The 14,013-nt window shown below is 46.0% G+C and overlaps 1 protein-coding gene across 6 annotated transcripts in view; it reads right to left on the reverse strand.

Annotated features, from left to right (window-relative positions):
- The window catches only part of ZDHHC3 (zDHHC palmitoyltransferase 3), a 60,323-nt gene that overhangs the window by 29,164 nt on the left and 17,146 nt on the right, over positions 1–14,013 (reverse strand). For all 6 annotated transcript variants that reach the window (XR_013527259.1, XR_013527260.1, XM_035275051.3 and 3 more), the window contains exon 3: positions 178–302. Coding sequence is in view for 4 of the 6 variants with exons in the window: in XM_035275051.3 (XP_035130942.1) it covers positions 178–302 (125 nt within the window). In the remaining 2 variants the exon portion in view is untranslated. The remainder of the gene's footprint in view (positions 1–177; positions 303–14,013) is intronic.

The raw sequence follows: 14,013 nt of genomic DNA on the forward strand, positions 1-14,013 counted from the left end.
AGAGGGCTCACAGGGACCAGGAAGGAGACTCACAATCACTCTGTGCCCAGAGCAGGGGACATGCGGAATCCTGATGGTGACTTGGCCCCTGTTGGGGAAGTGCTACACCAGGAGGCACATGTTGGTGGGGATGGAGGGAGGCAGGAGTAGAGAGGAGGTGAGCCCCAGTGAGTGTACCTGCAGTGGTGGGCTCGGTCGGGCTTGATGCTGCAGCATTTGGGACACTTGTACACCACCTGCCCGGGCTTCAACTGTAAACTCTCGATGAATTCTTTAGTGGCATTTCCTTTGGGCACCGCCCCCTGTAGGAAAGATGAAAGGTATCAGGGTTGGGCTGTGGGTTCTCTCAGTTCTAACACTCTAGAGTGGGGACAGTTATTTGAAAGCAGCAACCACACACACATATGGACAGGACATTTTGATACCAACAACATATGGACTCTGTGTTCAGAATTATGCCAACATTAGGGAATATTTATTGACCAAAAATTTTTCTGAGGAAACACCATTAGGCCACATGAATTCTTTGATTAATTTTCTACACTAAACACTGACATTGTTCCTGATTTTATATTTTCATTTTACTGAAATTATTTTCATTGAATCCATTCTTTCCTATATAACAGCGAGGATTTGGCTCACTGACTATTTTTTGGTCTATATTAAATTTCCTGATAACAGCTTCTCCCTTTCTGAGTTTTCATTGGTGAGCATCATCATCTAACAGTCCAGTTTCCCCAGATAAAAATTTGCAGCTCCATATTTTAATTGGTTGTTTGCTGGGATCAAGTTTGATTTTTTTATACCAGTGCTATTGTTATGAATAACTGGTAATCTCTATTTGGTCCTTAGTGAATCCACAAACAACTGGGAGCTGCTGCCCTCAGGCATTTGACTTACTGTCTGGCCAGAACTGCTTTCTGATTTGCCCTTCCATCTTTTGGAATACGCTTGTGAATACTTAGCGTTCTTTAGAGCCAATGACAGAGCCAAAGTGCCGTAAGATTCTGCTCTGGCTCTGCACCCGTCCAAACAGAAGGAAAACAGGCAGTGCACAGCCTAAGCAGGGTCTTCATAACCAATAAGCCTGCTTGGCGCTGAGCCCTATGTTGTCACGCTCACTGCCATGGACTCAAGAATCAAACGAGGTACCTGCATCAGGAGGCTCATAGTGTCTTGGAGGCTAACAAACAATTCTAGTAAAAGGGGTTACATGCTGTGGAAGATATTTTTGTTGAGGGAGCACAGAGAAGCCAGCAGCCAATTAACCAGGGTAATCAGAGGAGTTTTAAGTAGTGATGTTCAAGGGTTGTCCTGAGGAATGTACAGAGGCTTGCTAGGTAGACCTGTGGGAGAAAAGGGATTCCAGCAGAGAAGGGCATGAGTAAAGGCAAAGAAGTGAGGGTGAACACGGCATATTGGGAGACAAGGAGAATATCAGTGTGCTGAGCCTTGGGTATGCAGTGTCAGCTGAGAGGCCAGGGCTGGGGCCAGGCTGTATGGTGCGCTGAATGCCAGGCTGGGATGAGATTTTTCTTTATAGGTAGCCCAGAGCCATTAGATAACATTGGTGCCTCAGGAAGAGAGCTCAGTTGCCTGTGCTATGTGGATCAGATAAGAAAAGGGAGAGATGAAAATCCCAGACACCACTTAGGAGGTTACTGTTGATGGTCCAGTAAGGAAAAACTGAATTATGAGGATGGAGGAGTGGAAAGGAAATTCTGAGATCTGAATCTACAAATGGTGTAGGGAACCAACTTTTTATTGGGATGGTGGAGAGGGTAATGAAAAGGGAGGAGATGAGCCCCAGTAAGGTTTCCATTTTTAGCAGCTGGTAAGTGGTAGCAAGCTAAAGCGATTAAGAGAACAGAACTAGGTTCTGAGAAGAGCTAACCAGTTCAGTTAGGGTATGCTGTGTCTGAAGTGCCTGAGAGACACTCAGGAGGAGGCGTCCAGGAAGGTGGCTGGGAGTATAGGTCCAAGAAGTAAGAGAGATCGGCCAGTGGCATAGGGGGTTAGAGCTGGCTTGCTTTAAATCTGAGTTCTACATTTGCGAGTGGTGTGCCCACTGACAGCCTATCTGTGCCTTAGTTTCCTCAGCAGCGAGGCAGGACTCACCTTATCTAATTCCCAGCATTACTGAGAAGGTTAAACTAGACATAGACAACTTGTAGAAAGGGCTCGGATGATACTGCCACAGATAAAGTGCTCAGTATATGGTAGTCTGTTTTCCGGGTCTGGCGTTGGCACCAATGCTGCAGCTTAAAAAAAATTCAGATGCCTAGACTCTAATGCAACACTACTATTAAAAAACTAACAGGGGGTATGGCCCAGACACCTGCATTTTGTACACTCCCCAGCAGAGTCTTCTGCTCTAGAGCCAGGGCTGAGAACGACTGTGCTACACCAGAAACTCCAAGATTGGGTCTACCTGCATCAGCACCAGATGCCCTGGCCTGGTACACAGTGTAAACACAAAGTGAAAGGGAAAAGATCCAGCAGCTTCCAGCAAAGGGGTGAAAGAAGTAGTGACGGCAGGGAGCCAAGGACACGCCATCCTGGGAACTCTGCCTGCTCGGCCCAGCTACCAAACAAGAACCACGCCTGACACGAGGTCAAGCCACAACTATGGGATTGGACTCAGGCCCTCGCTCTTCCTGCCATGGCGCCTGTGTCAGGTCTACTTCACACCAAGCTCCACTCCTCAGTGGGCACCCATGAGATACCACAATCAGGGAAGTCAGTGCAACATCAGAACAGAAACCAAGACTGTCCCCACATCCTGAAAGGGTCCAGAGTGAGTGAGAGTATGGTTTATGAGAGTGGGCAAGTTGGAGTTTCAGATAGAGCACCTTGGTCTCTCCAGAGTGGGACTGATGGATTATAATAGGCCAAGTGAGGGGTTTCCAGGGCAGAAGGGATGAAGACTGGGTGTCAGAACCTTTCCTACAAAAGAATTCTGAGAAGGAAAGAGTCACTGAAAAAACAAATCTTTCAGTGCTGGAAATGCAAGGGAGCTGGGGTTTTGTCTTTTGCTAAGAAAATGACTCCAGCAGATGAAGATTCCAGCTAAGGAAACTGCCGAGACAAGTCAACCAGCAACTCTCTCCTGAAGGTCTACACTACACTGAGCACTGTGGGAAGTACAAAGAAGCGATGGGAGCCCAGGCCTCAAACAGCTGGTGGGTGGACAGGTGCAGATGCAGAGAGGCTGCTGAGGCTAGTGAAAGGCATGGCCACCAGTGCATGGGGAGCTAAGGGGAGGCAGGACTGAGGGTGGGGATCCTAGGAAGGCCAGGAGGATCCTGGTGAATGCTATGCAGGAGAGGGGCACCTGGGAGGAAAAATAGTTCAAGCACAGACCTAGAGGTGGTCCTATAGATCTCCTGACATCTCTGCCCTTCATGTGGCTCTTTGCTGGGCCCCAGCCCTTCCCCTGCTAAGCCTCTGCTTCTCCTACCTCAGTGAGGACCTATTCCCTCCTGAGACAGGCAGCATTTGGCTGACCTGTCATTCAGAGCAATGATGTGCTTTTCCACTGAGGATGAGGAACCAAAGGCTCACAAGGAGCAGGAGACAAGGAGGCAATGAGAAAGTCCAAAGGACCACTTCAACACATGCAAGTGCACCTCAATGGCATAGGCTCAGACTGAGAGTGGGATGGAGATGAGGTCCTTTATACTCTTTCAGCTCTCTAAAGTGTTCCATTACCTTTTTTTTTAGGTTAAAAAAAGCAGAAAAAAAAATCTGATCTGCAAAATGTAGTCAGATGTTGGAAAAGCCTATGACAGAAAGTTTAAAAGCAAACACATTTTGGTGGGCAAGGACCTCATGGTATGCACAATGCCAGTTAGAATACAGTTTTGGACATTGGGCCATTGACACAGGAAACATATATAACATATTATGTATATATACACACATACATATGGAATAAGAAAAATGAAAAAAAAAATGTGTGGTGGTACAACCCTGTAATCCTAGCTACTTGGGAGGTCAAGGTGGGATGATAGCTTGAGCCCAAGAGTTTGAGACCAGCCTGGGCAACAGAGTGAGACCCTATGTAGGAGGATCACAGGTACTTTTAATTTTCTTGATTTTATTTATTAAATATTCTATTAGAAACCTGTGGCATTTGAAATAAGAGGACAATCCATTAAAAACAAGCAAAAAAATAAACCTTAGGAAGGAATCATCCAAAGTAGGTAAATGATCAACTTTCCTGAGGGTTGTAACCAAAATGCCATTATTGTCTCACCTGGAGACAGCCAATGAGCCACCAGTGAGGCACTGGTGAAGGGCCAGGGTCTAGAAGGTTTCATGAAGGCAAGGCAGAGCCCAGATAACAAGGAATGAGTGGATTTCCAAGAGGGCCTGGGAAGGGCACTGGCCCAGGCAGAGGACAGGGTCTCAAGACCAAAGGGCCTTATTATCCATCCCTCTTTCTCTCTTTTTTTTCCTTTTTAAAACAGGGTCTTGCTCTGGAGTACAGTGGCATGATCTTGGCTCACTGCAGCACTGACCTTCCAGGCACAGGTGATCCTCCCACCTCAATCTCCCAAGTAACTGGAACTACAGGAACGAGCCACCATGTTCAGCTAATTAAAAAAAAAATTTTTTTTAGAGATAGGGTCTCACTATGTTTCTTAGTCTGGTCTTGAACTCCTGGACTCAAGCGAGCCTCCTGTCTTGGGCCTCCTTAAGTGTTGGGGTTACAGGGGCGTGAGCCAGTGGGCCCAGCCTCATTCTCTTTCATGTAAAAAGTAATTGAGTTTGGGCAACTGTGTGACCTTTTATGGATTGTAAAACCAGAAAACCACAACTAGAAGTTACTATTGTCATGTGTATAAGAGAAAAAGTACAAAGGGACATCCTTTCACCCAAGGAGATGAAGCAACGAGGCTGAGTTTTCCTAAATTATGGGCCAGGTGATTTTTTTTTTGTTGGTCCCAGTTTTTAAGAAGGTCCCAGCCACCAGAATGTACTGTAAACCCCAGAAGACCCAGTATAAAAGACTGCAAGAGGAAACCTCTAACCCATAAAAGGCAATCAGAGCTCTCGTTTGGTTATCTCATTACGGCCTTTTATTCCAGACCATGAGTAGAGACACCATTCAGCAGCTCAGCCTTTTTAAACATGTGCCCCTCTAATGTAACTCCATTTGCATATATCTCCCAAAAGGTCCATCTCCATCCAGGCAGGGCCCCACCCATCCAGCCATCTGAGCCCATTTCTCAGAGCCAGAGAGCAGCTGGGCCAGTCCCCCAGACCGAGGAGTCTCACACATACACTTTCCAGACTCTGCCTCAGATAGTTTTTTGTTTCATTCTTTTTAAAAATGAGCATTATGTTCTTCTGGGCTCATTTCCACAGATTTCATTGCTCTTTGTTATTAGTTCATGGGAAGGAACTTTGTTCTGTACAATTCTGGACAGATGGCAGGGGGTCAAAGGCCTGAGACAACTGCTGTCATGCTTGTATTATTAAGAAACGCCTATCCCCTTACCCCACATTGATACACACTCCACAGGCATGTCTTGAAGCTTCCACACTGCTGCGAGCCTAGCAGGTCAAAATGCACTGATTTTATCTCCCTCATTTCCAAAGTAATACTTGTTCATGGTTTTAAGAAAGAAAATACAGATGAAAAAGTGGAAAAAGAAAAATTCACTCTGATTTGATCACCCAAGACAAGTACTACCAACATTGTGAAACATATTCTTACAGTCTTTTCTCTTTCTATTTAGTAAGCTAAAAACACTTTTAAAAATCTATAGGCCCATAAAAGCAGATCACATAGCTTCCAAAATATATATTTGGCCCCACAGTGGAACCACTTTAAATCTGGTTTAAAAGAAGTGTGTAAAAGCTCTTAAAGCTGTTCTGCTCTAGTCATGGCAGAACTCCTTCCACATTCTCTGCACAGAGCTCTGAGTTTTCAGTGCAGAAGGAACATAATGGTACTTGTATGTGCGCCTGTGTGTATTTAGGGGTGGGGTAGGGTGTGATGTCCCTCCACCAGCCATTCCCCTTAGTAGGCAGCTCAAACTTCTAGTACATTCCTTGACCCCTGCTCACTTCCTTTTCTACTTCAGAGAAAATTGAGGCTGCTAGCATTAAATCCTCTTCATATTCCTCATCTCACTGCCCCACTGTCCCTGGATCCATTGGTACCCACTATTTTGGAAGGCAAGGCTCACAGCCAATCTTGGCCCTGAGGGACCCCATACTATTACCTCCAAGCTTTCTCCTTGTGTTCTTAGCAGGCTCTGAGCTCTCCCTGCCCCTTCATAGCTAAGTTGCTTGAAGGCTTGTGTACTTGATATCTCTGCTCACCTCTCCCTTACTCTTCAGTGAACTCAATCCATCCACACCAGGAAACCGTTCTCACTAGGTCACTGAGCAACTCGCCGTGGCCAAATCCAAGAGCCAATTCTTAGCCCTTGTCTTCCTTGGCATCTCTTCACTGTCCTCCTCCCTGTCTGTGGGGCTGTGCCTCTCCCCTTCTATTGGCACGCCGCCCATCCAGGCCACTGGTGTTCCTCAGAGTTCAGGGTTTCACCCAAAGCCTCCTTCCCTGTTCATTCTGCACTCTCTCCTTGACAATTTTTCTTCACAACCCTACTTCCATCATCACTCAGTGATGATGTTCCAATCACAAGCTCAGACCTCTCCTGAATCTGCAGATCTCTCTATCTGGCTGTCTCAAAGGCACTGTGCACAGCTAAAACTGAACCTGCTGCTTTCTCCCCAAACTGTCCCCTCAAGTCTCCCCTTCCTGGCCCATGGCATATCCACGTACCCTATCACCTGGGGTAGAAATCCAGTAGTCACCACCAATTCTTCTAACCCTCTTCCCCATATCCCATTCACTCCACCAGGTTAATTCTGCCTCAGACTGTGCCCTGAATCCCATGCTCTCCCCTCCATGCCACTGTCATGCCTTAGTAGAGCCCACCTTCACTTGCCCCCGACTATTAGAGAATCTCCCAGGTCTTCCTGCCCCAAATCTTGCAGCTTCTATCCTTTCTCTCCACTAATTTCCAGAGTAAACTTTCTTAAATGTAAATCTGATCACATTATTCCCCTGGCCTAAAACCTTCACTGGCTCCCTAGGGAATATGGACCAGAGTCCGAGCTCATGGGCAGGGCTTGCGAGGTCAACATATTTCAGCCCTGGATTAACAATCCAGTCCCATCTCCCTCTGTAGACAGTCCCTCCCCGTGGTCTACTTGGAGTTTCCCAAAGGCACTATTCTCTCTAAGTTTTCCTTTCTACCCCCAGGGGCTCCATTTTAGCACCAACCCAACCCTTACCTGCTCCAGCTTGCCAGGCACCTCCTTGCAGAACCCATTACTTGGCCTTTGTGCTAGCACAGCTTCTATGTATAGTATGGCACACATCATTTACTTACACACATCTCTCCTATGGGACAGTACATTCTTGGAGGACAAGACAACATCTGTCAACTTGTAGCTCAGCAAACTGCTTAGGGCCTGGCATGAGGAATGTATTCAATAAACCCAAGCTGAATAATAATGATAGAACGTTTACTGAGCACTTGTAGGCCAGGCACAGTTCCAAATGCTTTGTGACAAAAGTGTATTTTGTTAGTTAATTCTGACAATAAACCTATGAGGTAGACTGTGATATTCCTCATTTTACACATGAGGTAACTAAGGCAGGGAAGTCAAGCATCTTCCCAAGGTAACACAGCTAATAAGTGGCTGAAGTTGGATTCTGACTCAGGCAATCCAAGTCTAGAACCTTTGCCACGATCAGAAGACAAACATGTAATTATCAGGTAATTTTATTAAGTGACTTAAAAAAGACTTAAAAAAATTTTCTGATGTCACAATATCATTCTACCAACAACTACCTCAGCACGCCAATGTCAAGATTGTAACAGGCCTAGGATAATAAGGCTGTTTCAATGAGTATCTAGGATAATATGATAATGTTAAAAAGGAAACAATGGAAAGTAGTGGAGACAGGTTCTAAAAGAAATGCCAGTAACTTCAAGGACTCAACGTTCTATCCATTTCAAGAAACAAGAATGAAAACCTGTTAAATTGTTTCAGGGCCAGGGGATCAAAGTTGCTGTACACCCACTGGTCTGGGGAGAAACTCCCTCTAACAGTTCTCCCAGAAGCATGGTAACCAACCCGAAGCCTGCATCACTGGCCACGTGTCTCCTCCACAGAAAAGTAAGAGGTAGCTAGTTGGTCCACAAGTGGGCTGCTTTCCTCTCTCTGGAGCCAGAAAGCTTTTTCTTTCGGCATTTATAAGTTGCTTGGGCGCAAGGGTGAGAAGTTGCCTGGCATGAGGGAGAATGCAGCACAATACTCCAGTGGACTCTGAGGCAAGTCCCCTAACCTGATGCAATGAATGTGTCAATACCTCTGGGCAAGATGGGCAAGGCCCTTTTCTGGCTGCACGCAGTGCCTGGCCTGCTATTCCTCCTTGATGTTCCCACAGGTCCAACATCATACTGCCATGCTACCCTTCCAGGAAATACCTGCCAAGTGGGCTTTGAACACAGCACATGCTCAGTAAGGCTGCTGAAAGAGACTCCAGAAGGGAGTACCAATTGCACATTTGAAGTAAGCCCCAATATTTCCACTACATGACTTTGGGCAGCTGAAATGAAAATCAGTGACCTGCAGTGGTCTAAGAAGCCATGGAGGTTATGTTTATGGCAAGGTGTTCACAGAGTGGGATTCAAAAGGAATTGGGTGTTGGGGAGTAGGCAGACAGACGCATTTTCTTTTCCTTAACAGTGTGGTTAAATTGACTATAAATCCACTCTTGCACATCATAATGTTTCAGTCAATGGTGAATCCCTCAAGATGATAATATCATGTTTTGACCATACCTTTTCCATGTTTAGATATACAAATAATATTGTGGTACAGCTGCCCATAGTCAGTATTCAGTACAGTAACATGTTGCACGGGTTTGCAGCCTAGGAACAAGAGGCTTTTCCATACGGTGTTGTACTATCTAGGTTTGTGTAAATACAATCTATGATCTTTATATAGCCTATGATCTTTGCACAATGATAAAATTGCCTAACAACGGATTTCTCAGAACTCATCCCCATCATTAAGTGACATGACTGTATATTCCTCCTTTTCTCAAGTCTCAGATTTGAAGTAATTAATGAAGTTAATAAACAATAAGATCCAAAAAAGGAGGGGCAAAAATATGCTGATCATAAGGGTTTATACAATTACTGTGATTGTGTAACACTTGGCTTTGAGCTTCCTGGCAGCTGGGACAAAAAGAAACAACCTGTATCTGTCAGGTTTAAGTATCTTCTGGGAGACAGACACTGTCTATAAATAAAGAAGCCCCTTAGGATTCCTGAGGGAGCTCACAGAATGAGGAATCTGGAAACGAAAAGGTGGTGAAACTGAGAAATGGGGAAAGAGAGAGAAGGGTACGAAGATAAGGGTTTCTGAGTCCAGGTTGTCTTCAAGAGGCTGCCTCCTCAGGGCACGTGGAGCCATTCTAGACTTTTAAATGTCTGAAGTGTTTTAGGAACACAGAAAGCTCCTTTGATGACATTACACAACCTCAGAGTGGGCAAGGAGAGGGCGTCAGGAGATCAAAGGTCAGCCTGACTTGTACTCCTGCCTACACCCACTGGCCAAGTGAGACACCTGCCCTGTTCCTCTGTCCACTTGTTCTCTTCCCTGTTTCAAGACCTGTCCCTTTTGCCCTATTTCTCAAATGGCAGTCTCAGCTCCAAGGAGGCTGTTTACACATCTGTGAGTCATTTCCCACTTCCTTTCTCTGCTAAAGCTCTATACAGACCTATCTACTGCTACACTGGAGTAAATCACTGATAAATGGTTTAGAAGGCTATGGTGGTTCCAAGTGTTCAGATGTTACACTTGGAATTATTATTTCAAAGCTGAAAGTGGTAAAGTAACTGCTTGAGGGAATATATATACACACACACATATATTTAACTAGTAATGATAACAAATCATAGTGATATACAATGCATACATTACTTAAAACCTCTGGATGTAAACTGTTCTGAAAAAGTATGTGCAACATGAATTCTTGAGACATAAAACATTATAATCCCATTAGGGAACTCCTTAGAACCCTGCAGTGACCCCTTTCTTAAAAAAGACTCCTCTGCAACATCAATAAGGAACCCCCCCAATTGATATGCTTATTACCTGGGCTTCCAACTCTGCTCCCTGGAAGCCCAGGGTACCCCACCAGTGCCTGAGGAGCTCCCACTTCTGCAGCCCCACTTCTGTTTTGCATACTGGATTTTGCATGAGATGTCATGTGCCGGGGATGGGGAGAGGCAGGTGGTAGCATGAAGATCCTAAAACAGGGCACATTTGTAGAACATGCTTTGAGTTGCTTCCCTTACTAATAGTAGATATTTGGTAAATTCTTCATTGTTTGGCCCATTTTCTTTGGGGTTACTGGCAAAATATACCTCTGGGAAGCTAACTGTGGTTTAGGATACAGTCTGTGCCTTTCACTGCTTTGGGATTGGAAGCTAGCAACACATCACAGTGAGAATCATGCTCTCCTGCATCCACTGCAAGGGCCAGCTGGCCAAGGTCTCTGGAGAGGCTGCACACTTCAATGCGGTGGGTAAAGAACCCATGTGTGTGAGGGCAGTGGGAATGCCAGGGCAGAAGCCTCCCCTCCCACTGCCCAACATCCACTTCCCTGTTTTCACATGTCTTCTACAAACCAATGACCTCCACACTCTCTCTCCAACCCTGACCCTCCACCAGCTCCAGACTGACTACTTACTGCCCATCTAGCATCTTTGCTTGCACAGATTTTAGTGGCAGTTTGACTAGAACATAAGCCTTGATTTCTCCTCCAAAATACATTTCTCCTCAGACTTTCCTAATCAATAACTGGCACCAGTGATCCCCAAGCTGCTCTACCTAAGACTTTGAAAAGTACACTCTCCAATCTCTGTCCATTCGGTCAGTTCTGAACTGTGTTCTCAGGCCTGGCCTCAGAGGGAAATGTGAGGGAAACATGGGGGCTCTCACGCATTCAAATGCCCAGGGCCCCGTCCCCAGGCCAATTATAGTAGTCTCTGGGGGTGACACCCTGCCATCATTATTTTTAAACAGCTCTCTCAGAGATGGTACAGAAAGGCTTGGAAATGAGTAGTTTAAAACAGATGCCAAATCCAACAGCTCTGGTTTCACTGCTCCCACTTTGGTCTGAGCCACTATCACGTCTTGCCTGGACCACTGCAATACCTCTAGTTCTCTACTTCCACTCACCCCACCTTGTACCTCCATTGCAAGCACACTGCAAATCAGATTACACTCTGTCTCTCTGATGGCTGCCAGATGCACTTAGACTCTCTAAGTTAGGCCTCTCATGAGGCCTACCAGGCCCTGCACATCGGGCCTCTGAGGCCCTCTTCACCTCTTCTAACCACTCTTACCCTCCCCTCCACAACCACATTTTGATCACCCTGGTCCTAGTCCTGTTTCTCAGATGCGCTAAGCATGCTTCTGCCTCTGGGCCTTTGAATCTACTCTTTCCTCTGCCCTTAGATCTTCATTTGCCTGGCTTGTAGCTTCATGTCATTCACGTCAGCTCAAAAGGCACCAACTCAGAGATGCCTTCTTAGACCACCTTGACCTAAAGTAGTCCCCCTTTGCCCCAGAAAAGTCACCAGCACATCATCTTGGTCACTTTATCTTATTGCCTTTAAAGCACTTATCACTTTCCAAAATACCCTGCTCAATCATGTCCTTATTACCTGACCCTGTCACTACAAAATGAGCTTCACGAGGGCAGGAATTTGCATCTGTCTTGCTTATAGCTGTAGCCATTGCTCAGAAAGGAATCTGTCACAGAATGGGCACTGAGGAAACATGACCATTCATTTTATTTTCTTTTTTTTTGAGACAGAGTTTCACTGTTGTTACCCAGACTGGAGTGCAATGGCACGATCTCGGCTCACCACAACCTCTGCTTTGCGGGCTCAAGCAATTCTCCTGCCTCAGCCTCCTGAGTAGCTGGGACTACAGGCGCCCGCCACCATGTCCAGCTAATTTTTTGCATTTCTAGTAGAGGCGGGGTTTCACCATGTTGACCAGGATGGTCTCGATCTCTTGACCTCGTGATCCACCCGCCTCGGCCTCCCAAAGTGCTGGGATTACAGGCGTGTGCCGCCACGCCCGGCCATATTTTATTTTCACACCAAGTGCCACTCCTCCTCACTACTACCAGAGTGAGACTTGTAAAATGACAGTTTTAAGATGTGTTGAAAATTCTCAGGGGCCCTAAACTGCCCCTCATCATCCAACTCCTATCCTTCTCCTTAGGCACATCACCAACCTAAGTCCATTCTCTTTCCAAGTTCCCACCACTCCTGGTGTCTAGAGGAGCCACGCTCTGCATTCCTATGTCTCTGTGCAAGCTGCTCCCTCTTCCTGTCTTCCTGTTCTCCATGTCCACTGCTCAGACTAGAGTTGGCTTGGGCACTGCTTCCTCCAAGCAGTCACCCCTATAGATTGATTAATCTCCCCTCCTGGCCGGGCCCAGTGGCTCAAGCCTGTAATCCCAGCACTTTGGGAGGCCGAGGTGGGTGGATCACAAGGTCAAGAGAATGAGACCATCCTGGTCAACATGGTGAAACCCCGCCTCTACTAAAAATACAAAAAATTAGCTGGGCATGGTGGCGCATGCCTGTAATCCCAGCTACTCGGGAGGCTGAGGCAGGAGAATAGCTTGTAACCAGGAGGCGGAGGTTGCGGTGAGCCGAGATTGTGCCATTGCACTCCAGCCTGGGGAACAAGAGTGAAACTCTGTCTCAAAAAAAAAAAATCTCCCCTCCCTTGTTCTCCCACAGCAATCCATGTTTCTTTCTGCCACACCCTTCATCACACAGGGTTATCGTCACTTGTCTTTTCTAGACAGAGTGCATCCTGAGAGTAAGAACAGTAACTGGGGCTTAGTAGACAATAAATTATGAACTGAGAAAAGCACTGTCTTTTATTTCTGTATCCCCAATAGCAATGGTATCATAAAAATTTCTGAATAAATCCTTAACTTATTTTTAGCATGACCATGTAGATGCTGCTGGGAAAACTCTTTTATATCCTTGTGTTTGGGGACACAAGGTGTTCCCTCAGGTGATGGCTGTCCTGTAAGCAGTGCTAATAATACTAGGCCAACAGGCCCCTGCCTGCCAGCGTGTTTGGTCTCCCTGAGGCACGCGCATGAACAGAGGTGCTGTCTGGACCAGTGGCTGACGTGTAATTGAGCTGGGAAAGCTGCCTTCCTTTGGAATTGATTAATAATCTACCACCTGAACTAGCAGGAAATGGAGCTCTTTGAGACAAGAACTAGCTCAGGACTGTCATCATCATCACCGCACTTTCCCGGGGCTTACAGAAACAAAATCTGTATGGCCATTGTCACTGCTAGTAGCAGTGCTTTCCCTCTCTTAATTTGCACACACACATCCCACATACAGAAACAAGCCACAGTAGGTCTTTATCAAATAATGTATTCTCTTGCTTTTCCTATACAAGAGGAAAAGAAGAGAGGGTTTAATACCAGGGTATGCAAATATTCAATATTCATGTGTGCAGCTTGGTATATTTAGTTAAGTCACTGAGCAGAAAACTACTGCTTTACCCACAGATATTCACCAAGAGGCAATCACTGCGGCCTAAAACAGGCTTGTCCAGCTTTTCAGGAAAAGATACAAGCAAAGTGAAGGCCATTTCTGTGCAGGTTCCTGGAATTGGATGTGGCTTTAATTTCATGTCCACCTAGTTCCAGCCCTGTCTTCACTGGCAAGCCCCATCTTGACCCAACCCTCCAGCATGCTTTCTACTCTGATCATCTGGCCCCAGTCGTCAAGGTTACTTGTGTCTTTTTAACCAGAGGCCAGGTTTTCCCTAGACTAAACCCCTCACACCGCAGGCCCAGTAAATGTATATATCCATGTACATACAGTATCATTTAACCAAGACAGGCTGTGGTCC

This window comes from Callithrix jacchus, chromosome 15 (genome assembly GCF_049354715.1).
Source record: "Callithrix jacchus isolate 240 chromosome 15, calJac240_pri, whole genome shotgun sequence".
Lineage (NCBI taxonomy): Eukaryota > Metazoa > Chordata > Mammalia > Primates > Cebidae > Callithrix > Callithrix jacchus.